The sequence below is a fragment of the Siniperca chuatsi genome, linkage group LG7 (assembly GCF_020085105.1).
Source record: "Siniperca chuatsi isolate FFG_IHB_CAS linkage group LG7, ASM2008510v1, whole genome shotgun sequence".
NCBI classification, from domain to species: Eukaryota; Metazoa; Chordata; class Actinopteri; order Centrarchiformes; family Sinipercidae; genus Siniperca; species Siniperca chuatsi.
Window position 1 is genome coordinate 31,727,699 of NC_058048.1, and position 27,968 is coordinate 31,755,666.

At 44.1% G+C, this 27,968-nt stretch overlaps 1 protein-coding gene across 1 annotated transcript; it reads right to left on the reverse strand.

Annotated features, from left to right (window-relative positions):
* Positions 1 to 27,936, reverse strand: abcg1 (ATP-binding cassette, sub-family G (WHITE), member 1). The gene is made up of 15 exons (XM_044202552.1): positions 27,791 to 27,936; positions 20,001 to 20,247; positions 13,044 to 13,161; positions 9,877 to 10,009; positions 9,608 to 9,658; positions 9,372 to 9,517; positions 8,362 to 8,485; positions 7,626 to 7,740; positions 6,865 to 7,010; positions 5,959 to 6,060; positions 5,676 to 5,844; positions 3,559 to 3,659; positions 2,235 to 2,393; positions 2,030 to 2,148; positions 1 to 836 (listed from the first exon to the last, which is right to left on the reverse strand). The coding sequence occupies exons 1-15, from the start codon at positions 27,851 to 27,853 to the stop codon at positions 608 to 610; spliced, it is 2,022 nt and encodes a 673-aa protein (XP_044058487.1). The 5' UTR covers positions 27,854 to 27,936; the 3' UTR covers positions 1 to 607.
* Positions 27,937 to 27,968: the final 32 nt, after the last annotated feature.

A 27,968-nucleotide genomic window follows, 5' to 3' on the forward strand; every position in this document is an offset into this window, starting at 1 on the left:
TGTGGGAGTAAATAAAGTTTTTATTCAGGAAATAACTGGTCTTTACTTTATTCATAAACAGTCTGAGATACACAGTGTTTGTGTGGACAGAGTCCAAAGTGTCCTCGCCGCAGAGATAAACTAAATTAACATGTCGTCTCCGTCCCGAGACGCTTTAAAAACATACTGAATCATGAGCGTCCAGAGTCTGTCCCACCTCCTCACCCGGCCTGCAGAGGCTTTTATTCTGATAACGTGAATATCGATCAGGTGTTCTCCAGTTCTGTTGGTTTGTTGTGGTCCTTCAGGCTTTGGCACAGTTAAACCTTCAGGAATCAGGAGACCAGCTCCCGTCCCTGCAGGACCTGATGTGTCTCACCTCATCCTTAATGACACTCAGAGACCTTTAACCTTTGTTTTTGTTTTTTGTCCGAATTTGTTTCAAATCTCCTCACGTCGTCTCGTCTTTGTGTCATTTTTTTAACAGCGAGCCAAAGTAGATTCAGTGTTCACATGTAGACAAACTCCACAGCTACATGCTAACTTTGGCCTAAAGGTTTTGTCCTAAACGCCAGACGCTTCTCCTCCTGGTCCACCTCCTGGTCCTGGTCCTGGTCTTGGTCCTGGTCTACCTCTCAGCGCTGATCTTGTAGCGGAGGACAAAGTAAGCGATGAGCCTCAGAGAGAAGAAGAAGATGGCGAGGACGATGAAGTCCAGGTAGAGTTTGGCGTCCAGCATGTCCAGCTCCTTCAGGATGGCCTCAGACTTCTGGAAGTGACAGGTGTCGTCTTCATCACAGTGCAGATCCTCTCGGTCCAGACCGTAGATGGACAGGATGACGCCCTCGAAACCGTACCTGAAACACAACACAGGAGGACTTTATAACGTGATCATCTGAGGAATATGTATTTAAAACCTTTAGACCTGTTATTAGCTGGGGGCTACACACCGCGCTGTTATTGGCTGGGGGCTACACACTGCGCTGTTATTAGCTGGGGGCTACGCACTGCGCTGTTATTAGCTGGGGGCTACGCACTGCGCTGTTATTGGCTGGGGGCTACGTACCGCGCTGTTATTAGCTGGGGGCTACGCACTGCGCTGTTATTGGCTGGGGGCTACGCACCGCGCTGTTATTGGCTGGGGGCTACGCACCGCGCTGTTATTGGCTGGGGGCTACACACTGCGCTGTTATTGGCTGGGGGCTACGTACCGCGCTGTTATTGGCTGGGGGCTACACACCGTGCTGTTATTAGCTGGGGGCTACACACTGCGCTGTTATTGGCTGGGGCTACGTGCCGCTGTTATTGGCTGGGGGCTACACACTGCGCTGTTATTGGCTGGGGGCTACACACTGCGCTGTTATTGGCTGGGGGCTACACACTGCGCTGTTATTGGCTGGGGGCTACGCACCGTGCTGTTATTGGCTGGGGGCTACACACTGCGCTGTTATTGGCTGGGGGCTACACACCGCTGCCCAAAGGTTGACGTCCAGAAACGTCCCGAACACAGCAAACTAAGAACATTCGGGCAGAGGGCGGCAGCTCTGCAGATACAGACGCCGCCACACACTCCTAGTGGGTCGTAAGTGATGACTGAGAGGGATTATTTCTGTATGAGGCTATACTTTGTTTTTAGGAAAATCCTACTTATTCTGCCTTTAAATTCAGCGTTGGCTTCGTGAGTAAGTCAAAGTTATGTGGTTGATCCCCAAATTTGGGGAGTTAATGAGTTTTCTTCGTGGATTAAGGAGTTTTAGAGGGTGATTAAAAAATCATTAAAACTAGCTCTGAAGTTTCTTAATTAGAAAATTAAAGCACAATCAAAATTATAATACAAACCCTTAATTAATCTCAATAAGAATACAGTAATTAGATCATTATTAGTGGGTAAATGAATGATATTTTAAGGTAAAGATCTAAAGGATTGTTCAGAGTTAATCAAATGCGACACAAACCTACACATGTTCACGTTACAGCTACAGAGAAAGAAACACACTTCTCATCCACATCACACCTGATGTTCTCTCCTGTAATCAAACAGCGCCCCCACCTGACATAGGAGATGTAGGACATCCACTGCAGGTACCAGGGGATGGTGTCGAAACTGACGAAGAACCCCGAGAACAACAGAACGGGGATCGCTGTGACCGGGCCGACAAACGTCGCCACCTGCAGGAAACAAACACACCTGAGTGAATTCAGCAGGTGGACACACCTGTCTGTGAGCTCACACAGGTGAGTTTAGAGCAACTGACCTGCAGCGAGGTGGAGGCAGCTCCGATCAGCAGACCCAGACTCTGGGCCACCAGAGAGGTCAGAACCCCCAGAGACAGGAAGAGGAAGAACCGCCCGGCGTCTGGAGGCTGAGCCGTCATCCAGTACACAATACTGCAGTACACCAGCGGGAATACTACCTGTACAGAGGACAGGTAGTACAGGTGAAGTACACCAGCAGGATACTAGCTGGAGTTCTGTAGCTGTAATCTTCGTTTCTTAAGCTTCTACATTAGGTTTGTTATATTCTAAAGATATAAATCTGTTTCTATTCTGTGCGTGAAAACTCACTAATCCTGAAACTGAACGCACAAAGTTTACAGGCAGAACCTGAAACGTTCAGATAAAACTAATTTCTCAGGTACTAAACTCTGTTTCAAAGCAGCTTCGTGACAAATGTGATTTTCAGCAGAATCCATCTCAGCACGCTGAGTCTGTTTCTAAACACAGAGGGAGTCGGATGATTTTGGGCCAGAAGAATAAAAGCGACTTGAATTCACAAACGTTCTTCTGATTTGATCTCTTTCTGTTGGAACATTTCTGGATGAAAGTGATGTAAACTGACTGTGTTTGGAGTGAATCTGAACTCGGGAGAAAGAGGAGAAACAGCAGGAGGAACTGGACGACGTTTTAAAAGCAGACCGACTGAAGGGTCTCACAGAAATTCAGTGTGAACTCACTTTTACAAATTTACAGTTTGAACAGGATTAAAATGCTGCATTAAACTATTCAATTTAAAGTTGCTCTCCTCTGTTTCCACTGGAACAATAATCAGACACACAAACATACTGTATTAATATATCAGAATCAATGAAATAATCTGATTTAAAAGCTTGAGCCTGAATATAATGATCATGCAGTCACTATGTAACAGCAGCTGTGTCCCAATTCACCAGCTGTACACAGTATATATTCATATTTATATATATATATATATATATATATATATATATATATATATATATATATATATATATATATATTAATGTTGTGCTGATGCTCATATTGCTGTTATTAAACTTTCAGGCCAATAAAGCTCAGTGAATTGAATTGTTTTCTGCTTTGCAGGTAAATCAGCACACTTCATACTAACTAAGTTTGATTCGCTTTGTGAATCAAACTTGTTTTGACCACCAACCAATATGTACTTGAACTTTTTCAGCTGCGAGTAAAGACTCAGATTTCCTTTGTGCAGCAACATCCACGGCACTCTTGAACTGCATTTAGTCACGTTTCTATTGTGAACCCACCACAGACTGTAAACCTGCTGAGGACTGTGTGGCAGGATGGATTATATAAAGTTACCTGGAAGGGGACGTCAGCCATGGTTTTGGCCAGGTAGTAAGCCTTCAGACTGTACCAGTAGTTCAGGTGCTCCCTCAGAAAAACTCCCATCTCCAGAGGAACTGAAGCACACAGTTTTCAAATGTTTTCTCACTCAAACTCAACCACCACCAAACCTCTGTGTACTTACACTCCATTTTACACGTTTACATGCAGAACTTTCAATTTACGTTCAAAACCAAACATAACAAAAAGTTTCTGTATTTAGACTGAAGTTTGCTCCATTCTGCTACATCTAGGGGGCAGGTGAGGAGAGGGGCAGGTGAGGAGAGGGGGCAGGTGAGGAGAGGGGGCAGCTGAGGAGAGGGGGCAGGTGAGGAGAGGGGGCAGGTGAGGAGAGGGACAGGTGGGGAGAGGGGGCAGGTGAGGAGAGGGGCAGGTGGGGAGAGGGGGCAGGTGAGGAGAGGGGCAGGTGGGGAGAGGGGACAGGTGAGGAGAGGGGGCAGATGAGGAGAGGGGCAGGTGAGGAGAGGGGGGCAGGTGGGGAGGGGGCAGGTGAGGAGAGGGGGCAGCTGAGGAGAGGGGCAGGTGGGGAGAGGGGCAGGTGAGGAGAGGGGCAGGTGGGGAGAGGGGACAGGTGAGGAGAGGAGGGGGCAGGTGAGGAGAAGGACAGGTGAGGAGAGGAGGGGGTCAGGTGGGGAGAGGGGGGGCAGGTGGGGAGAGGGACAGGTGAGGAGAGGAGGGGGTCAGGTGGGGAGAGGGGGGGCAGGTGGGGAGAGGGACAGGTGAGGAGAGGAGGGGGTCAGGTGGGGAGAGGGGGGCAGGTGAGGAGAAGGACAGGTGAGGAGAGGAGGGCAGGTGGGGAGAGGAGGGGGTCAGGTGGGCAGAGGGGGTCAGGTGGGGAGAGGGGGGCAGGTGAGGAGAAGGACAGGTGAGGAGAGGGGGGCAGGTGGGGAGAGGGGGCAGGTGAGGAGAAGGACAGGTGAGGAGAGGAGGGGGTCAGGTGGGGAGAGGGGGGCAGGTGAGGAGAGGGGGGGTGGGTGGGGAGAGGGGGCAGGTGAGGAGAGGGGGCAGGTGGGGAGAGGGACAGGTGAGGAGAGGAGGGGGGGTCAGGTGGGGAGAGGGACAGGTGAGGAGAGGGGGCAGCTGAGGAGAGGGGCAGGTGAGGAGAGGGACAGGTGAGGAGAGGGGGCAGCTGAGGAGAGGGGCAGGTGAGGAGAGGGACAGGTGAGGAGAAGGGGCAGGTGGGGAGGGGGGGCAGGTAAATTTACAGGAGATGACATCAGGTGTGATGTGGATGAGCAGAAAAGCAGAAAGGACCAGCGCTGTGTTTTTCTTTCTCTGTAGCTGTAAAGTGAACATGTGTAGGTTTGTGTTGCATTTTGTGCACTTTACTCTGCAAAAATGGCCCCAAAAAAGCCTATTAAAGCAAACTGCAGCATTTCTGATTCATTACTGTGACAAACTGTGAGGCAGCTGAATCCGTGCAGTAAAGACGGGACCTTATTTGTGCTGTAATGGAATCATTTGTGCTAAATAAATAAATAAAAGATACAACAAGCTCTCTGTTGTTAGTCAGTGGTCCTTACATAAAGAGTGTTTCTGTTGGCAGACAGTTGATTGAGTTTGAATCTCATGACGGCTGAACACATACAGTGGTGTGCAAAAGTGTTTGCCCCCTTCCTGATTTCTTATTTTTTTGCATGTTTGTCACACTTAAATGTTTCAGATCATCAAACAAATTTAAATATTAGTCAAAGATAACACAAGTAAACACAAAATGCAGTTTTTAAATGAAGGTTGTTATTATTAAGGGAAAACAAAATCCAAACCTACATGGCCCTGTGTGAAAAAGTGAAAAAGTGATTGGATTTAGTTTTCCCTTAATAACAACCTTCATTTGAAAACTGCATTTTGTGTTTACTTGTGTTATCTTTGACTAATACTTAAATTTGTTTGATGATCTGAAACATTTAAGTGTGACAAACATGCAAAAAAATAAGAAATCAGGAAGGGGACAAACATTTTTTCACACCACTGTATCTGCCTGATTGTATTGCTCTGCGTGTGGCGTTGGATCATGTGTTTAGCATCAGACTGTACTGACAGAGACCGGATGTGTGTCTGTGTGCACTCACATGTGAGCACTGTGGGCATCAGAGCAGCGAACATCAGGAACAACATGGAGAAGAACAGGAACCCGGAGTTGCTCAGAACCTTCTTGGCCTCGTTCCCGATGCCCAGGTACAGCAGACCAATCAGAACGCCGATCCCGATGTGAGAGGAGATCCTCAGGTGAGTCAGCACCTGCTCGACCAACGAGAACATGGATGTGTTACTCAGTGTGTCCTCACTATGTTCTGTCTGTGTCTGGGCTGCAGTAGCGGACGGTGTCCAGCAGGCGTCGCTGTGTTTTCTCACCGAGTCTCTGAGGATGCTGAGGAAAGTCCTCCTGAACAGGATGGAGAACTGAGTCATGCAGCTGGCTGAGAAACTGTGACAACCTTCAGACGACGAACCCTCCTGAGAAAGACACAGCAGTGTGATGATCACAGCACTTTGATTTGTCAAGTTTGTACTAAATTTACCAAAAACAGACGTTCTATTTCATCCATAAACTGTTTCTCAAACTGATTTTTACTCTCTCATGATACGTATATTGATATGCACATATACATACATATCTCTTATTGCCAACTCTTATATATGTATATATATATGTATGTGTGTGTGTGTGTGTCTCAGAACTCTTTGTGTTTTGGACAAAACGAGACGTGTGAAGACGTCACTTTGATCTGTGACGGGTGATTTCTATAAACCAAATGATTAAAATAATCAGTAAATGAATCGATAAATATACATGATAAAGGATCCAATAATAAATCAAAAGCTTAATATAATAAAAAATGTTAAATAATAGACACACAGCAGGTTTATATTCAGCAGAAACTGAATCATCACATCAGGCTGATGAAGAGGTTTTACTTTCTAAATATCAATATAATATAATATATAGATAATAATGTGCTAAATTGGAAATATTCACGTTATCAGAAGAAAATGTGCATATGTCTTTTATCCAGTTGATTAAATTGGTACTTGTATGTATTATTACATTTATGTATATGGTGTGTTTCCTTTGTAAAATATGTAATGTAGCCTCCTGGTTTGTTTGTTTGTTTGGGGGGGGGCAACATCCAGCTGTTGCGGCGGTCGAATGAATTTATTCGAAGTCACTTTGGAAAGACACCTCTAACAGCTGGCAGCAGTGGACCGTCTGAAGAGTTCACGCTGCTTTGTTCGCTGTAGGTCGACTGAGTGTTTTACCTCCTCTGTGCGCTGCCACAGCAGCGGGTGGAGGTTTGACGCTCCGTTCAGCTCAGTCTGATAATCCTTCTCACACTTCCTGTCCTGGACGGCCTTCACCAGTCGGACCATCTGATCTCCGTACTCTCCAGACGCCACCTCCATCACTGAGGACACCAGAGACACGAGAGCACGTTCCTCAGAAGCTGTGATAACATTCGGCCGCTGTGCCATCGATGATGAAGTCTAGAAATGCAAGTGATCGGCTGCCGTCGTCCGTTCGTTCGTTCGTTCTGTGTTGGCCTGGAATGAGTTGCTCTGCTTTTCTTGATGGATATTTGTTTCGTGCTGATCGACACACCAAGCTACCTTGGTGTTGGCTTGTCAGCGAAGGCTGGCTAAAGCTGTTTCGGGTGTTTGATGGTTGGAGGAATCAGAAAAAATATTTGCACCAGGACCAATCACAATTAGTTAGACTGCAGCATGAGGGAGTTACAGCTCCATTAATAGAAAAGTCACAGAAAAGCAAGAGACAGGAATGAAAGAGCAGGCAGAGTTAATAAGTTCTCTTTCAAATCAAACGTCTTCAGATTTCAGTGGAAGGTTTTGTTCTTGCAACTGCATTTCTAACATTTTTTGACTAAAACGTCGCTTATGTGATATTCTGCCTCAGTACAACAAATATTACTAGGACACTACAGAAAACTACAGACATCCATCACAGACGTAAACAGTCCTGAACCCTCAAACGCTTCCTGGACATGTGGACATCAGTGTCTTACCGAAGTCAGCAGGGTTGTGGTAGGTGGGGCAGTTGAGTCCGAGGTCCCTCAGGTAAGGAACCAGACTGGAGACTTTCCCTCTATAGATACACTGACCCTGACTCAGAACGTACAACTGAAACACACAAACACAGTCACGAGATTCAACACCATGAACGCGATGAAGGATGAAGAGCAGTTAAGCCGGTATCAGCAGTAAAAGCACACGAGTGTTATCACGTCAGACAGAATCAGACATCAGTCACAGGTGTTTGTTGTTGTAATACTCGTTTCGGCCACAAGAGGCTGCAGTGCACCACGACCCCTGTTCTAAACGGGCCGAGAAGCGTTCATGTTTTCTTCCAGGTGAGTTTTAATTTCACCATGAACTCTCAACACACGCAAGTAGCATTACTGTCATGTCTTTCTTTTGGCTAGAAAGCTATTTTACTTCACCTGGAAGGACTGAAAGGTACGCGCTCTACCAGGTGAGCTCAGAGAAACGTGACGAGGACACACTGATCTTTGGCAACGCGTTGTGTTTTATCGGCTTCTCATATGTTTGTAAAGTAACTAAAGCTGCCAGAGAAAGAAGAAGAAAATACTCAAGTAAAGTACAAGTACCTCAAAATTGTACTTAAGTACAATACTTCAGAGAATGTAGGCTGCTTAGTTTCTTCCCACCACTGGAGTCACATGTGAGTTACAGATCTGTGACGCTCCGGTGCTGCTGGGTAATGTAGTGCAGTGTGCTCACCTTGTCGAAGAGTTCGAACAGTTTGGCGCTGGGTTGGTGGATGGTGCAGATGACGGTTCGTCCTCCCTGAGCCAGAGCTTTCAACAGGGAGACCACCTGGAAACAAGACGAGCTGTCCAGACCACTGAGACAAAGAGACGCACAGGAAGTTGGTTTATCTTGTTGGGTTTTTCGGACACAATTTTTTAGACACTTGCTTTTGAACAGCGAGAGTGAAAACAGAACAGAGGCATTGTTCCAGTCCAAGCTGAAGGTTGGTCTTCCACCTCAGCGTGTTTCCAGGTGTCTACTACTGAACTACTGTTTTTAAAGTAGCATAAAGCCTTCAGAGTCTCAGAGGGAGCCGAGCGGAGTCTGATAAACGTCCTCAAGTGATGTCACCTGAGTCGGTGTCGGCCGGGGCTGAAGACGGCAAGTTTCTGTTGGTGTGGCGTTAGAAAGAAGCGAGCTCAGCAGGCCTCTGCAGCCCGCAGGCTACGTTAGCCGCTACTAGCATAACACACCACCATCTCACACACAGCTGTCGGAGGTTGAGCTGCATTGTGGGTAATGTAGGCACCAGGTTTGGACAAGGAAGTAATAGTCCATCATGAGTCCGACAGAGTTACGGGAGTGAGGTGATGAATCCGTGGAGGACTTTAAAAACCACCACGAGGAGCAGATTTTCAGACACCAAACAGTAAAGAGACTAGAACAATGTCTCAACTGAAGCCGACCCAATCAGTTGGCTTCAGGACACACCTGCTCAGTGTGAGGACAGGTAAAGGGTCTGAGCTGCAGCCAAGTCAGGATTACTTGTGGAGCCCAAAACCTCACATCAGGTTTTACAGTCGGTACAACATACCACAGCCTCCATCCTCAACTACAACTGGCCCGAATAAAAAGTGCAACAGTTCTCTTCAACGAAGATTAGAAAACAGAAAATGAAAGTAAGACTAAAATATCTGAGGAAAACTCGTCTTTTAAAAACATTTGAACTAAACCTGAATGAGGTTCTCAGACTGTCTGACCTGGTGGGCTCGTCGAAGAACATGACTGGGGGATTATTGACGAGCTCCAGCGCGATGGCCACTCTCTTCCTCTGCCCCCCCGACAGGTGAGACGTCCTGGTTTTAGCACAGTCCAGTAGACCCAGAGCCATCAGGATCTCCCGGACCTGAACACACACACAGACCAGAAACCAGAATGCTTTAACCTCTGCGGCGATCAATATGTGACCAGGAAGTAGTCAGGGGTCAGAACTCACCATCTCCCTGCGAGCCTCCACCTTCTCCTGCAGCTTCAGGTTGGCCGAAACCTGCAGAAACAAGATTCATCACTGCAGCACAGAGAGACACTGATCCTGGACTCTGTAATCCAGGATCAGCACTCTGAAATCTTTATTTACCGTCCGCCATTTTGTTTGCATGTGTAAATGCACACGCGTGTGTTTTCACATCACTGCGTCACGTGTTATAGACGGGACAGTCACATGACTCTGCGGGCGGCGGTGGTGATGAAGATGAGGGCGCGTACCATCATGGCCTCCTGCACGGTGAGGTGAGGCAGCAGCATGTCGTCCTGCATGATGTAACAGGAAACCTTCCTGAAGGAGCGCAGGTCTCTGGGCTGACTGTTGATCAGGATCTCCCCCTTCATCCCCGTCTCTCTGCTCAGAAACACAGAAACACACTGATACTGGACTGGACTCATTCTGGACTACACTGATTCTGGACTGGACTCATTCTGGACTACACTGATACTGGACTGGACTCATTCTGGACTACACTGATTCTGGACTGGACTCATTCTGGACTACACTGATACTGGACTGGACTCATTCTGGACTACACTGATTCTGGACTGGACTCATTCTGGACTACACTGATTCTTGACTACATAGATTCCGGAGTAAGCTGATTCTGGACTGGACTCATTCTGGACTACACTGATTCTGGACTACATAGATTCCGGACTAAACTGATACTGGACTGGACTAAACTGATACTGTACTGGACTACACTGATTCTGGACTCCACTGATTCTGGACTAAACTGATACTGTACTGGACTCCACTGATTCTGGACTCCACTGATTCTGGACTACACTGATTCTGGACTACATAGATTCCAGAGTAAGCTGATTCTGGACTGGACTCATTCTGGATTACACTGATTCTGGACTCGACTCATTCTGGACTACACTGATTCTGGACTGGACTCATTCTGAACTACACTGATTCTGGACTCCACTGATTCTGGACTGGACTCATTCTGGACTACACTGATACTGGACTGGACTACACTGATTCTGGACTACACTGATTCTGGACTGGACTCATTCTGGACTACACTGATTCTGGACTCCACTGATTCTGGACTGGACTACACTGATTCTGGACTACACTGATTCTGGACTGGACTCATTCTGGACTACATTGATACTGGACTGGACTACACTGATTCTGTACTACACTGATTCTGGACTGGACTCATTCTGGACTCCACTGATACTGGACTGGACTCATTCTGGACTACACTGATGCTGAAGTCCAGTCACTTTTCTTTAGATTTTAACGTGGAAAACTTCAGGAGGAGCAACAGGGTGAACTGAGCACAGCAGCGTGTTGCTGCCACCACCACGTTACACAGTATTGATCATGTTATTACACAATAAAAACTAATCTAAACCAATAAAAAACATAATTAAACCTATAAAGCAGTCATTGTTAATATTTGTAGCTGACGTGTAAATAAAACTGAACTGAAAACGTGTCTCAGTATGAAAAATATCTCGTTTTAAAGTGAAAAGGATCATTTTGTCGTAACGAGAAACTGAACTGCTGATCTAAGTAGATTTACTCAAGTCCTGTACTTCAGTACAATTTGCAGGTACTTGTACTTTGCTTGAGTATTCGTATAGTAGAGGGAGACACTTCTTACTTTGACGTCTTGACTTTGGTACTTTAAATTTATTTTGATGCTGATACTAAAGTGGAATTTTGAAAGCAGGACTTCTACGTGTAACAGAGTATTTCTACGCTGTGGTTTTAGTACTTTTTCTGCAGTAAAAGCTCCGCGTGCTCCTTCACCTCCGATTATTAGACCCTGATCCCCGACTGAACGTTAAAGTTCAAGTTAGCGTTGGTTATTGTGTCACTTTGTAGTTTATTGTCTGTTTCTGTGCGACAGCGTCTTCATTCAAACTAAATTAAAACACAAACTGGTTCTTATTTAAATATTTACGTCCACTAACTGCAGAAGTATCATCACATTTCACACAAATATCACATTAAACCTCAAATTACAAACATTCTGCCACGTCAGAATAAACGTACGTTATTATTATATATTTTCCACTGTGATAAAACATCGGCAGGTTTATTTTATATTTATATATTTTGGCCCATGTGATTAATTAGTTGGTCGTCACGAGGAATTTCTTCACATATAAACTGTCTACTTCCTGTTCGTCTGCCTCAGAAAGCGACCCCTCCTGTTGATCTGAACTTCGTCCCGTTAGCGTTTTGTGGAGTTTGTTTCTTATAAACACCAACGCTCAAGTTTGGAGTCTCCTGAAGCTGGGCGTTCAAATCTGTGCAGATTTAAAAAGGAACCGGTTCTTGTTCAAATCTGTGCAGATTTAAAGAGGAACCGGTTCAAATCTGTGTAGATTTAAACAGGAACCGGTTCAAATCTGTGCAGATTTAAAGAGGAACCGGTTCAAATCTGTGCAGATTTAAAAAGGAACCGGTTCCTGTTCAAATCTGTGCAGATTTAAACAGGAACCGGTTCAAATCTGTGCAGATTTAAATAGGAACCGGTTCAAATCTGTGCAGATTTAAAGAGGAACCGGTTCAAATCTGTGCAGATTTAAAGAGGAACCGGTTCAAATCTGTGCAGATTTAAAAAGGAACCGGTTCTTGTTTAAATCTGTGCAGATTTAAACAGGAACCGGTTCAAATCTGTGCAGATTTAAATAGGAACCGGTTCAAATCTGTGCAGATTTAAAGAGGAACCGGTTCCTGTTCAAATCTGTGCAGATTTAAAGAGGAACCGGTTCAAATCTGTGCAGATTTAAAAAGGAACCGGTTCTTGTTCAAATCTGTGCAGATTTAAATAGGAACCGGTTCAAATCTGTGCAGATTTAAAGAGGAACCGGTTCAAATCTGTGCAGATTTAAATAGGAACCGGTTCAAATCTGTGCAGATTTAAACAGGAACCGGTTCAAATCTGTGCAGATTTAAACAGGAACCGGTTCCTGTTTCAGTGTCAAAGCACAACAACAGGCTGCTTTAGCAAAGCTGTTCTTCTAACAGAAACAGCAGGCCAGTGGAGGGTCAATAATGATCCCGGGTCACTTTCACTTTTCTGGACTGGAAAACGATTTAAAACTTAAAGAGTATTCTCCCATCATGCAACACTGTGGGAACATCGGCATCGTTGAATCGTTCTAAAACTCTTTCAAAGGGAAATGAGACATCTGGTGAATAATTAAGCTGTTTTTATACGTTAAAACGGCCACGTCGACGTAACAGGTGACTCCGAACGTTCGAGCCGCCGCGAGTTCATTAAATATCACGTGACTCTCCTTTAGTGATGTCATCGCGTCACATGCTCGTCATAATATTCACATTAATACGAGCTGACAGGAACTGCAAACACTGGTCCTGTTGAATCCGGCTCCAGCAGGCTGGTACCCACCTGTACCCGGCCAGGATATTCATGAGGGTGGACTTTCCGGCTCCTGAGGGCCCCATGATGGCCACCAGGTCCCCGCTGGTGAATTTCCCAGAGATCCCTTTGAGCAGAGTTTTGTAACCTGAGACAGAACAGAAACAATCAGTCCGCAGGTTCCCAGCCGGTCTGGGAACAGGTCTTTGTCCTCGAGTCCACGAGTCGGGTTTCAGATCTGTTTGGAGGTTTTTCTCTCCGTCTGGTTTCACATGAATCTGCTCAGATTCACAAATAAAACTCAGAGAAACACACAAACCTGGACTCACCTGGACTCACCTGGACTTCTTCCTGCTCACAGATTTATTTCAAAATCAAAATAAGTGAGTGAGACCAGTGAAACTGGTCTGGACCAAACACCCGGACCGAGACCGCCTGAGAACTATCTGAGGTTTGTTTTCAAACAGAAACCACAACACTGCTCCGTTGACCAACAACTGGGGAAATGGCATCACATTAATTATAGAAATGGGGTTACCATGGAAACCAGAGCGACTGATGATGATGATGATTATGATGACGATGAAGACGACGCCCTGCAGTAACCGCTGCAGTGTTTATCTGCTGATGGAGGCCGAACGCTCTTTAATGAGATTATCAGATTTAATCTGATCGAAGCTGATTTAAACTTCTCTGAACGACAGTAACCTCTACTGCAGTAATACACACTGAATACACACTGTACTGCAGTAATACACACTGAATACACACTGTACTGCAGTAATACACACTGAATACACACTGTACTGCAGTAATACACACTGTACTGCAGTAATACACACTGAATACACACTGTACTGCAGGAATACACACTGAATACACACTGTACTGCAGTAATACACACTGAATACACACTGTACTGCAGTAATACACACTGAATACACACTGAATACACACTGTACTGCAGTAATACACACTGAATACACACTGTACTGCAGTAATACACACTGAATACACACTGTACTGCAGGAATACACACTGAATACACACTAAATACACACTGTACTGCAGGAATACACACTGAATACACACTTTACTGCAGTAATACACACTGAATACACACTGAATACACACTTTACTGCAGGAATACACACTGAATACACACTGAATACACACTGTACTGCAGGAATACACACTGAATACACACTGTACTGCAGGAATACACACTGAATACACACTGAATACACACTTTACTGCAGGAATACACACTGAATACACACTGAATACACACTGTACTGCAGGAATACACACTGAATACACACTGTACTGCAGTAATACACACTGAATACACACTGTACTGCAGGAATACACACTGAATACACACTGTACTGCAGGAATACACACTGAATACACACTTTACTGCAGTAATACACACTGAATACACACTGTACTGCAGGAATACACACTGAATACACACTGAATACACACTTTACTGCAGTAATACACACTGAATACACACTGTACTGCAGGAATACACACTGAATACACACTGAATACACACTTTACTGCAGTAATACACACTGAATACACACTTTACTGCAGTAATACACACTGAATACACACTGTACTGCAGGAATACACACTGAATACACACTGAATACACACTGTACTGCAGGAATACACACTGAATACACACTGTACTGCAGTAATACACACTGTCATATATGGGGACACCCTGTTTTTTCCTGTTTTTTTAAGTAATTTCTGAATTTCGTTATTTCCGTATCATTCAAAACTTTATTCGTCATATTCGTCGACACGCTTCACGTATTTTAATGATCAGCTGACTTCAGACTCTCAGCTGTTCAATAGAATCAAATCATTTTCTTTCCTTCTTTTCGGGAAACGATGGACAAAACTTAACTCTTCTTCTTAACTCAAGGTTCACTTACTGACTTTTTCCAGAGCTTTCAACCACAACTCAAAGGTCAAAGGTCAGGTGTCGTGGAGATGCTTCAGTCATCATCACGTGACCTCAGTCATGTGATAACAGGTCGTATATGGGGACTGATGAGGGCTGTGAGATGCAGTTGAAAGCTCCGGATAAAGCTAGTAGTAAGTGCACGGTGAGTTTAGATTTGTTTTGTGGTCAAACTGCTGTTTCCAAAGTCAACAATTAACTTTCGAGCTAAATATCGTTCTTCTTCTTCTTCTTCTTCCTAAAGAAGGTGGCGCTGCAGCAACAACAGACAGGTGAAGATGCACGTGCTCAGTTTCCCTCAGTGCTGACTGTCAGGTCAGTTCAGCGGCGATCACATTCATTGAACTGCGGTTTGGACGATTAGCAGCAGCTCCGAGTCAGATTAGTGACGACGACCTGCAGTAACCTCGTTAACTCCGTCTGCACTCTAGGAATACCCACGATGCATCGGGATCGACTACCTGTCCATCACCTCTCAGCACATCGACTCATCCGGCATTTAGCACTTTTTCAGTGTTTCAGTATTCTCAGTTCTGAATGCAGTTCACCTGAACCCCATCACCATCATCATCATCATCATCATCATCATCAGGAGGAGGCGTGTCCGTCGCACCTGAGCAGGTGTGAACTGCTCTCAGTTTTCTAACATGAACAAGAACAAAGAGGAAACCTGAGGCGTTAAAGCCTCTGACAGCGTCTCATTACAGACGTTTACACTGAGCCGTTAAACTGCAGTACGGTGTGCACGAGTACTGACGGCGAGGTGAACGTACCCGAAGCGCCTTGAAACGTCACCGTTCGTTTGACACGCTGTCGCTTTACTTTTCAGCCTTAAGTTCATTCCGTCAAAACGTCTCAGAGACGAGGTCACGACGCACTTCATGCGTTTAATTTATTCATTCCTGAGTCTTAAAGATATCATAACACGAGCACGATGTCCACAGCAGAGACATCAAACTTTCACAGTTAGCTTCGAAAACTGTACAAGAATACGTTTATATTTCATTTCTAATATAAATATATGTATATATATGTATATATGTATGTATATATACATATATATATATATAGTGAGGACAATAAGTATTTGAACACCCTGCTATTTTGCAAGTTCTCCCACTTAGAAATCATGGACGGGTCTGATGTCCACTGTGAGAGACATAATCTAAAAAAACAAATCCAGAAATCACAATGTATGATTTTTAACTATTTATTTGTATGATACAGCTGCAAATAAGTATTTGAACACTCTCTCACAGTGGACATCAGACCCGTCCATGATTTCTAAGTGGGAGAACTTGCAAAATAGCAGGGTGTTCAAATACTTATTGTCCTCACTGTGTATACATATATATATATATATATATATATATATATATATATATATATATATATATATATATATATATATATACATAAACTCTGCTTATACTGATACATACATAAATATATTGCGTATATGCTGTATAATATATATATGTTATTATAGCCGAGTATTAAGAAAAGAAAGTAGAGAGAAAAATGTCCTGCCGTCAGCGACTGGAATAAAATACAGCGACACGTTTGAAGCTTTAAAGCTTGTTGTTTTTCTGTGATTTTCGGCTGCAGGAATGAAACGCTGTCCCGTCCAACGTGAACGAGCGAACGCTGCTCTGATTCCTTTGAAACGTGTCACATCAACAGCAGAACTGAGCCGGACTCATCATGTTTCCTGTTTGCAGACTGAACTCTTTGTGTTCTTCAGACCTTTCTTTCTTTCTTTCTTTCGTCCTGAAAAGCCGAAACTCGATACGACGTTTTCGGTCCAGATTCTCTGAATGTGGTTTTATTGTCACAGCTGCTCGAAGACAACGTTTTTAAAAAGCCCTTTGAAAGATTCATTTTGTGTTGCTGAGTTTTAACTGCTATTCTGTTATTTGTCTTGTTTGTCTCCGCGTCGTTTGCAGCTTTTAAACATTTCCACATAAATTCATTTTCTAAACTACTGAACATGCTGTCATTTTAACAAACGTATGAGAAACATTTAGTTTGTTTTTCCAACAACTACAGCTCCCATGAGTCTTAGCAGCGTTATCAAACCCCTCGTGTTGGTGGATCAACACTGTGAACCGTGCAACATATGAGATATTTGTAATATATAATCAATATAAGGAACAAAAGCTATATATTGATATGAGAATATTGTGGTTTCAAACATTAAAGGTGGACATTTTGAAGTGTGACAGTTTTGGCTGAACCACATCTGTGATGTTGGTGTTAGTTGGATGTTGTGATGTTGTTCACAGATTACAGTAGCAGCGCAGTATCGTGTCGAGCAGCGAACCCTGCGCTCAGACTGACAGGAGCTTCGTCTCTTCGGTCACAAACATCATCAGGTGGTTTCTCTGTCGTCTGTTTTTTATTTTCTCACGGCGCTGAGCGACAGAGCTGCTTCTAATCTGACCTGCAGCTATTTACAGCAGGAGACCCTGACAGGGATTAACAGATTACAGCCTGGTAATCCAACACACACACACACACACACTGATGATAATAAACTGCTGCTGAAGCTCTGCGAGGAAACCCTGACGACTGAAACAGAACAGAAGCGGAAAGTAACTAAGTACATTTACAGTACTGCTGTTATGGTACTTGTACTTCCTTACATTTCCTCGTTATGTTCCTTCAACTCCTCTAAACTGACCCGTCAGTTACTGTAAGGTTTCGTGTGTCACCTCGCTCTCAAACCTGTGCAGTAACACCGCGACGTATGAAAGGATTTAACGCTTTTTCCCAGAAATGAGTCCGAGAGATCCAGTAGAAGCTTTTACACGTTGAACGTATAACTCATCGAAATAAAAACCAGAACCTAAAACATTTAGTTCGGTCCCCATTTTATCAAACATTTAGACGTCTGCAAATCACAAAAAAACCACTCGGACCGTTCGGAGCTGAAGCAAAATCCACAATCCTCTGCTACATGAAATCCATTTCACTTCAATTAATCTGCATTAAATCCTCATGTTTGTGTTCAGAGCGGCAGACCGGAGGATTATAACTGACTGTGAGTTTGATTCGTGTTCATAAACTAGCAGTTTAGTCACTACACAGACGTTTAACATCCAAACTTTATCGGACAGAAACCGATTTCTAACTAATCTATTTATTCTTGTGTGTGTGTGTGTGTTTGATGAGTCCATCTATGCTCTTTATTTATTGTGAGATAAATTATATTACATATTTTCCTGCTTCTTCTCGATCTGATAAAGTGTTTTATGTCCACATTAGTGTTCAAACTGTAAAGGATGTGTTGGTCTGTAACACAGTGAGGGGACTGCAGTTTGTTGACTGATACAGGAGACAGTAAACAGACCTCAGATCAGCCTCGCGCACCGGTTGAAAACGTCTTTACACTGATGACGAACTGATGGTCCACAGGCGATGAGTCATAATGACTTTGACAGTGGTAGAAGAAGTACTCAGAACTTTTACTTAAATAAAAGTACCAACACCACACTGTAAAAACTTACTTAAGTAAGTTAAAGTACAGAAGTATTATCAGCTTAAGTATTCAAAATTTAAAAAGTACCTGTTTAGCAGTAAACCGGTCTCTGTGACTGATATAATAACTGATGCACCAACGTTAGAGCAGCATTTTACTGTTGTAGCTGCTCGAGGTGGAGCTGGTTTTAACTGCTTTATACACAGTTAGCTAGTTTAACTGCTTTATATACAGTTAGCTAGTTTTAACTGCTTTATACACAGTTAGCTAGTTTAACTGCTTTAAACACAGTTAGCCGGTTTTAACTGCTTTATACACAGTTAGCTAGTTTAACTGCTTTAAACACAGTTAGCTGGTTTTAACTGCTTTATACACAGTTAGCTAGTTTAACTGCTTTAAACACAGTTAGCTAGTCCAGTGGGGAGGATTTAGTGGCATGTAGCGGTGAAATTGCGGTTCGCAACCATTTGAATACCGCTCGCCTCACCCTCCCCTTCCAAGCGTGTAGGAGAAACTACGTTGGCCCTGAAACTCCCGAAAAACGCGATCTGCCCTCTCTAGAGCCGGTGTTTGGTTTGTCTGTTCTGCTCCTGTAGAAACATGGCGGTGCAACATGGCGGCCTCCGTGAAAGGGGACCCGCTCCCGCTGTAGATATAAAGGACTTATTCTAAGTTAACGAAAACACAATGATTCTTATTTTCAGGTGATTGTACACTAATGAAAACATCGCTTGCTTTGCACCGGAGGATTTGCATAAAGTTGAGTTTTTCTCACTGGATGCTTTTGAAATCTCTGTAGCTCAGCCGGTGACGCCGGGCCGCAACACCAGCTCCCATTCACAATCAGCATCACCCCGTCAGAGTCCCAGTCTTTGAGTCTGTATGTGTGAACGCTCTTCACTCTCGGGACAAACTTAACATCTTAAAGTCTCTAATGTTTTGTCATGTGATGATGATTTGTTTTTATGGTTTGATCTTGTCAGGTGTGATGTTAATGCAGACTCAGCACTTCTTGCAGTGTAAACAACTTTTACTGTGAAGGAGCTGCAGGAAGTTCAACTGCTTTCACACCATCGACACGTATAAACATTCATGATGGATTTTCTAAAACTGTTCAAATTACAGCTGCAACAATTAGTCAATTAATCGATTAGTCGACAAAAAGAGAAAATTCATTGGCAACTATTGTGATAATTGATTAATTTTTAAAGTAATTTTTTAAAGTAAGAAATCCAAACAGTCTATTTTTTATTTTTTAAGTTTCTCTAATGTTCAAGTTGGCTTTGTTTTGTGTTTTTAATATTTCAGTAAACTGAGTCTCTTTGGATGTTGGACTTTTAGCCAAAAGAAGACATCACGACATGTCCTCGGGCTTTGTTGTGATGCATATTTAAACTGTTTTCTGATGTTTTATCGACCGAACGATTAATCAATGATGAAAATAATCGTTTGTTGCAGCTCTGCTTAAAATCTCATGTTGTCAGATCAGAGGGATGTAGATTCTGTATCAGGTGTGTTTCAGTACCTTTCTTCCTCCACCAGGGTCCCTCTCTGACGGAGTACGAGACGTCTTTGAACTCGATGTTGACCGCTGGTCTCCGTGGTAACGAGGAGAACCTCTGGGCCTCCGTCAGGTTGTTGTCCACCTTCTTCAGGTGTCCCTGCAGCAGCGGCGTGTGCTGGCTGCCCGCCAGCCGATTGTTGACCCCCTCTTCCATACAAACGCACACCGTCCGGGGGTCCAGCATCAGATCCGGGGGCCCGTTGGTGTTCTGAGGGTTAGATCAGAGACCCCTGATGTCTTTAGAAGTGCACAGTGGACATCAAACATTTGCCGGATGTTCAGAATATGTTGTTTTTGTAACACATTCTGTTAAAAATAATATTGTACACGTATAATTGTAATAATAATATTGTGCATGTGCATGTATGTGTCTACAATCAAAGTTCAGAAAGTACAATAATAATTCTCACCCCCAAAACAATCAAAATGCTCCTTTAATTCTGTTTTTCATCACAGTAAAATGCACTGTAAAATGTTTCTGTATTAAACAGAGAAACTGAAACAGGATTAAATTAATTCAGACTGATTTTGGTGTGAGACACAAAACATATGGTTGCATTTTATCTAGTACTTTTTATTCAAAGTACAATTTGCTTCTCATTCACACACACACTGACGACAGCGAGCAGTTTGGGGTTCAGTGTTTTGCTCAAGGAGCCGGGGATCGAATCTCCAACCCTGTGATTAGTGGACAACCTGCTCCACCTCTAGCGGCCATAAGTGATACATTTTAGTAACAGCGCTGATTGTTCAGTGGGACTATTTTAAAAAGTCATCTTTGGTGTGCGTTCAAGGACTCTCTGACATCTGAAATTTGATTTGGCTGCTAAACAGAAACCTTTCAATGCAGTAAATGATCACATGATTATTTCACAACGTCAGTATTTACTTGTTGTTTCAGACCTCGCTGATGCAAAACTTCAGTTCTCAGACATAAGAAATGTTGGACTATCATTTTAATAATGTTGGCAGCCTTGATAGAGTTGAGCAATCTCCAGAAACTGGTGGATAAGTGTTGCATCTAGAGACTGTTGGACCGGACTTTTGGACCTGTTGGACCAGACTGTTGGACCGGACTGTTAGCGCTGTTGGACTGGACTGTTGGACTGGACTGTTGGACCGGACTGTTGGACTGGACTGTTGGACCAGACTGTTGAACCAGACTGTTGGACTGTTGGACCGGACTGTTGGACCAGTTGGACTGGACTGTTGGACTGGACTGTTAGACCAGACTGTTGAACCAGACTGTTGGACCGGACTGTTGGACTGGACTGTTGGACCAGACTGTTGGACCGGACTGTTGGACTGTTGGACTGACTGTTGGACCAGTTGGACCGGACTGTTGGACCGGACTGTTGGACTGTTGGACTGGACTGTTGGACCAGTTGGACCGGACTGTTGGACTGACTGTTGGACTGTTGGACCGGACTGTTGGACCGGACTGTTGGACTGACTGTTGAACCAGTTGGACCGGACTGTTAGACCGGACTGTTGGACCAGACTGTTGGACCGGACTGTTGAACTGACTGTTGGACCAGTTGGACCGGACTGTTGGACCGGACTGTTGGACTGTTGGACTGGACTGTTGGACCAGTTGGACCGGACTGTTGGACCGGACTGTTGGACTGACTGTTGAACCAGTTGGACCGGACTGTTAGACCGGACTGTTAGACTGACTGTTGGACTGACTGTTGGACCTGTTGGATCGGACTGTTGGACTGACTGTTGGACCGGACTGTTGGACCGGACTGTTGGACTGGACTGTTGGACCAGTTGGACCGGACTGTTGGACCGGACTGTTGGACTGACTGTTGAACCAGTTGGACCGGACTGTTAGACCGGACTGTTGGACCAGACTGTTGGACCGGACTGTTGGACCGGGTTGGACCGGACTGTTGGACTGACTGTTGAACCAGTTGGACCGGACTGTTAGACCGGACTGTTGGACCAGACTGTTGGACCGGACTGTTGGACTGTTGGACCGGACTGTTGGACCAGTTGGACCGGACTGTTGGACCAGACTGTTGTACTGTTGTACTGTCGTACCGTTGGACCGGACTGTTGGACCGGACTGTTGGACCGGACTGTTGGACCAGTTGGACCGGACTGTTGGACCAGACTGTTGGACTGACTGTTGGACCAGTTGGACCGGACTGTTGGACCGGACTGTTGGACTGACTGTTGAACCAGTTGGACCGGACTGTCAGTACATGTCGTCAGATCAGCTGTCTGTTGTGTTTGTGACAGTGGTGGAAGAAGTAAAAGTACTAACACAACAGTGTAGAAATACTCTGTTACAAGTAAAAGTCCTCCATTCAAAATTTTAATTTACGTAAAAGTAAGTAAAAGTATCAGTATCAAAATATACTTAAAGTACCAAAAGTAAAAGTACTCATTATGCAGAATAATATATATTATATTATTGGATTATACTTATTGATGATTAATGTGATCATCATTTTAATGTTGCAGCTGGTGAAGGTGCAGCTCAATTATAATCACTTCATATACTGCAGGGTCGCTCGTGAATCAGGGATCAATACAGTTTTAGCTTGTCTTAACCTGTAATAATACTTCATAATTTATTAGTTGATCATATTTTGTATAAATAATCTGAATCTGTAAAGTAACTAAAGTTATCAAATGCAGTGGAGTAAAAAGTACAATATCTCCCTCTGAGATGTGGTGCAGTAGAAGTAGAAAGTAGCAGAAAATGGAAATACTCAAGTAAAGTACAAGTACCTGAAAAGTACAGTACTTGAGTAAAAGTTACTTTGCACCGCTGGTATGTGAGACAGCGTGAGAGCATCCTGCTGCCGTCCGAGACGCTAATCTGCCTCCACTGAGGAGGAGGAGGAGGTAACTGTAGGACAGAGAACAGCTTAGTCACCAAGGGTTAATACCGACTGACGAGGACTAACACACTGCGGACTGAATCACCATCATCACCATCATCACCATCACCCCATCCAGGGGGTCAGTGTGGACATTGTAGAGGACTACAAGTACCTGGGAGTACACTTAGACAATAAACTGGACTGGACCAAGAACACTCAGGCTGTTTACAGGAAGGGCCAGAGCCGCCTCTGTTTCCTGAGGAGGCTGAGGTCCTTCAACATCTGCCGGACGATGCTGAGGATGTTTTATGAGTCTGTGGCGGCCAGTGCTGTCCTGTACGCTGTTGCATGCTGGGGCAGCAGGCTGAGGGCAGCAGGCTGAGGGCAGCAGGCTGAGGGCAGCAGGTTGAGGGTAGCGGACGCCAACAGACTCAACAAACTGACCCGTAAGGCCGGCGGCATCGTGGGGGTGGAGCTGGACTCTCTGGCGGTGGTGTCAGAGAGGAGGATGCTGGGTAAACTACACGCCATCTTGGACGGCGTCTCCCACCCGCTCCATGACGCGCTGGTCAAACAAAGGAGCACCTTCAGCGGAAGACTCATCCCCCCACAATGCACCACAGAGCGCCACAGGAAGTCATTCCTGCCTGTGGCCATCAGACTCTTTAACTCCTCCCTCTAAGTGTCAGTCTGTATGACCCGAAGTCACTAAACTGGACATTGATCATTAACATCTCTGCAATACTTGAAATATTGTGCAATATTCTGTTTAATACTCCTGTACAATATACTCTGTTTCAGTTAATTTTATTGATATTTATTCATACTTCATACTCATTATCATCTTAATAAGATACACTTAACTTGACAGGATTCATATATTATTACATTGTATTATTATACCGTACATACTTATCATCAACCGGTAAATCCACTTTGTACTTTACACTTATTTTAATTTTATACTTTATATCCACTTTGTACTTAATTTATCTGACCTGTATTATAGTGTATGTTCCCACTATGTCTCCACTATGTTCCACTATGTTCCCACTATGTTCCCACTATGTTCCACTATGTTCCCACTATGTTCCCACTATGTCTCCACTATGTTCCACTATGTCCCCACTATGTTCTACTATGTCCCCACTATGTTCCACTATGTTCCCACTATGTCTCCACTATGTCTCCACTATGTTCCACTATGTCCCCACTATGTCTCCACTATGTTCCCACTATGTTCAACTATGTTTCCATTATGTCTCCAGTATGTCCCCACTATGTTCCATTATGTCTCCACTATGTTCCCACTATGTCTCCACTGTTCCCACTATGTCTCCACTATGTTCCATTATGTCTCCACTATGTCCCCACTATGTTCCCATTATGTCTCCACTATGTTCCCACTATGTTCTACTATGTTCCCATTATGTCTCCACTATGTTCCCACTATGTTCTATGTTCCACTATGTTCCCACTATGTCTCCACTATGTTCTACTATGTTCCCACGATGTCTCCACTATGTTCCCACTATGTTCTACTATGTTCCCATTATGTCTCCACTATGTTCCCACTATGTTCTATGTTCCACTATGTTCCCACTATGTCTCCACTATGTCTCCACTATGTTCTACTATGTTCCCACGATGTCTCCACTATGTTCCATTATGTCTCCACTATGTTCCAATTATGTCTCCACTATGTTCCCACTATGTTCTATGTTCCACTATGTTCCCACTATGTCTCCACTATGTCCCCACTATGTTCTACTATGTTCCCATTATGTCTCCACTATGTTCCCACTATGTTCTACTATGTTCCCATTATGTCTCCACTATGTTCCCACTATGTTCTATGTTCCACTATGTTCCCACTATGTCTCCACTATGTCTCCACTATGTTCTACTATGTTCCCACGATGTCTCCACTATGTTCCATTATGTCTCCACTATGTTCCAATTATGTCTCCACTATGTTCCCACTATGTTCTATGTTCCACTATGTTCCCACTATGTCTCCACTATGTCCCCACTATGTTCTACTATGTTCCCACGATGTCTCCACTATGTTCCATTATGTCTCCACTATGTTCCCACTATGTCTCCACTATGTTCCCACTATGTTCCCACGATGTCTCCACTATGTTCCATTATGTCTCCACTATGTCTCCACTATGTTCCATTATGTCTCCACTATGTTCCACTATGTTCCCACTATGTCTCCACTATGTTCCCACCATGTCTCCACTATGTTCCCACTATGTTCCACTATATTCCCACTATGTCTCCACTATGTCCCCACTATGTTCCACTATGTCTCCACTATGTTCTACTATGTTTCCATTATGTCTCCAGTATGTCCCCACTATGTTCCCACCATGTTCCCACTATGTCTCCACTATGTTCTACTATGTCCCCACTATGTTTCCACTATGTCTCCACTATGTTCCATTATGTCTCCACTATGTCCCCACTATGTTCCCACTATGTCTCCACTATGTTCCATTATGTCTCCACTATGTCCCCACTATGTTCCCACTATGTTCTATGTCCCCACTATGTTCCCACTATGTCCCCACTATGTTCTCACTATGTCTCCACTATGTCTCCACTATGTTCCACTATGTTCCCACTATGTCTCCACTATGTTCTACTATGTTTCCATTATGTCTCCAGTATGTCTCCACTATGTTCCCACCATGTTCCCACTATGTCTCCACTATGTTCCACTATGTTTCCACTATGTTCCCACTATGTTCTACTATGTTTCCATTATGTCTCCAGTATGTCCCCACTATGTTCCATTATGTCTGCACTATGTTCCCACTATGTCTCCACTGTTCCCACTATGTCTCCACTATGTTCCATTATGTCTCCACTATGTCCCCACTATGTTCCCATTATGTCTCCACTATGTTCCCACTATGTTCTACTATGTTCCACTATGTTCCATTATGTCTCCACTATGTTCCCACTATGTTCTATGTTCCACTATGTTCCCACTATGTCTCCACTATGTTCCCACTATGTCTCCACTATGTCCCCACTATGTTCTACTATGTTCCCACGATGTCTCCACTATGTTCCATTATGTCTCCACTATGTTCCCACTATGTCTCCACTATGTTCCCACTATGTTCTATGTTCCACTATGTTCCCACTATGTCTCCACTATGTTCCCACTATGTCTCCACTATGTCCCCACTATGTTCTACTATGTTCCCACGATGTCTCCACTATGTTCCAGTATGTCCCCACTATGTTCCCACTATGTCTCCACTATGTCCCCACTATGTTCTACTATGTTCCCACGATGTCTCCACTATGTTCCATTATGTCTCCACTGTTCCCACTATGTCTCCACTATGTTCCATTATGTCTCCACTATGTCCCCACTATGTTCCCATTATGTCTCCACTATGTTCCCACTATGTTCTACTATGTTCCCATTATGTCTCCACTATGTTCCCACTATGTTCTATGTTCCACTATGTTCCCACTATGTCTCCACTATGTCCCCACTATGTTCTACTATGTTCCCACTATGTCTCCACTATGTTCCATTATGTCTCCACTATGTCCCCACTATGTTCCCACTATGTCTCCACTATGTCCCCACTATGTTCCCACTATGTTCTCACTATGTTCCACTATGTTTCCACTGTGTTCTACTATGTTTCCATTATGTCTCCAGTATGTCCCCACTATGTTCCCACTATGTCTCCACTATGTCCCCACTATGTTCCCACTATGTCCCCACTATGTTCTCACTATGTCTCCACTATGTCTCCACTATGTTCCTACTATGTCTTCACTATGTTCCCACTATGTCTCCACTATGTTCCCACTATGTTCTACTATGTTTCCATTATGTCTCCAGTATGTCTCCAGTATGTTCCCACTATGTCTCCACTATGTTCCCACTATGTCCCCACTATGTTCTCACTATGTCTCCACTATGTCTCCACTATGTTCCTACTATGTCTTCACTATGTTCCCACTATGTCTCCACTATGTTCTACTATGTTTCCATTATGTCTCCAGTATGTCTCCACTATGTTCCCACCATGTTCCCACTATGTCTCCACTATATTCCACTATGTTTCCACTATGTCTCCACTATGTTCTACTATGTTTCCACTATGTCCCCACTATGTTCCCACCATGTTCCCACTATGTCTCCACTATGTTCCCACTATGTCTCCACTATGTTCTACTATGTTTCCACTATGTCTCCACTATGTCCCCACTATGTCCCCACTATGTTCCCACTATGTCCCCACTATGTCTCCACTATGTTCCCACCATGTCTCCACTGTTCCCACTATGTCTCCTTTACACTGTACATCATCATACAGGAATTTAGTGAAATCAACTTCTCATTAATTTAACATAAATGTTTTATTAATTTCAAATTAATTATTTTTTTATTTTCAGACATCAGAACTTATAAAGTTTTTGACTCATTAAATTAAGTTTTTAAAGAAACGTGATGCCGTATTAGCAGATTTCCCAGCATGCACTGTTTGAGAGTTAAGACTCTGCTTGTAGTTTGAAGGAAACAGACATGATGGAAACGTTCTGTTAGTCTTTAATACACATTAAATGAAGTCCTGGTTGTTTCTTTCATAATGAGCGTTAGTGTCAGTCCTCATGTACACTTACAGTTACAGTCTGGTCTGAGACAAAGGAGCAGCTTTAACTCCTTCATCTGTCAGCAGCTGCTGATTTAACTTCATATTTTAACAATATTCAACTTGTTTTCTAAAGTTCAGTGAAAGTTGGTTTCACATTTTCAAAACTCATAAGACGAATCTGAACTATTGATCCGAACTCACATTTTGATGGCAGCAGGGGAACTGATTTATGTCCAGTCTGTGCCCAGTGTCCCCAGTCTGTGCTGTCAGTACTCACCATGATGATGGAGTTGGTGACGGTGGGGTTGTGGACGGACCAGGCGGCCATGAGACAGGCCATCGCCGAGAGACAGCAACACTCTGACGCTCTGCTTCCCTCACACACATCTGATCACTGCTCACTGACGGACAGCAGCCCAGCCTGCTGACCCCGCCCACCCGCATACAGGCCCCGC

What these genes read in the sequence shown, in the direction of transcription:
- abcg1 (XM_044202552.1), bottom strand. Translation starts at nt 27,853, where the DNA reads ATGGCCTGTCTCATGGCCGCCTGGTCCGTCCACAACCCCACCGTCACC. An exon ending in TGTTCGAACTCTTCGACAAG is followed by an intron (nt 7,741 to 8,361) that starts GTGAGCACACTG and finishes TGTGTGTTTCAG; the next exon opens with TTGTACGTTCTGAGTCAGGG. An exon ending in TGTGGCAGCGCACAGAGGAG is followed by an intron (nt 6,061 to 6,864) that starts GTAAAACACTCA and finishes TGTCTTTCTCAG; the next exon opens with GAGGGTTCGTCGTCTGAAGG.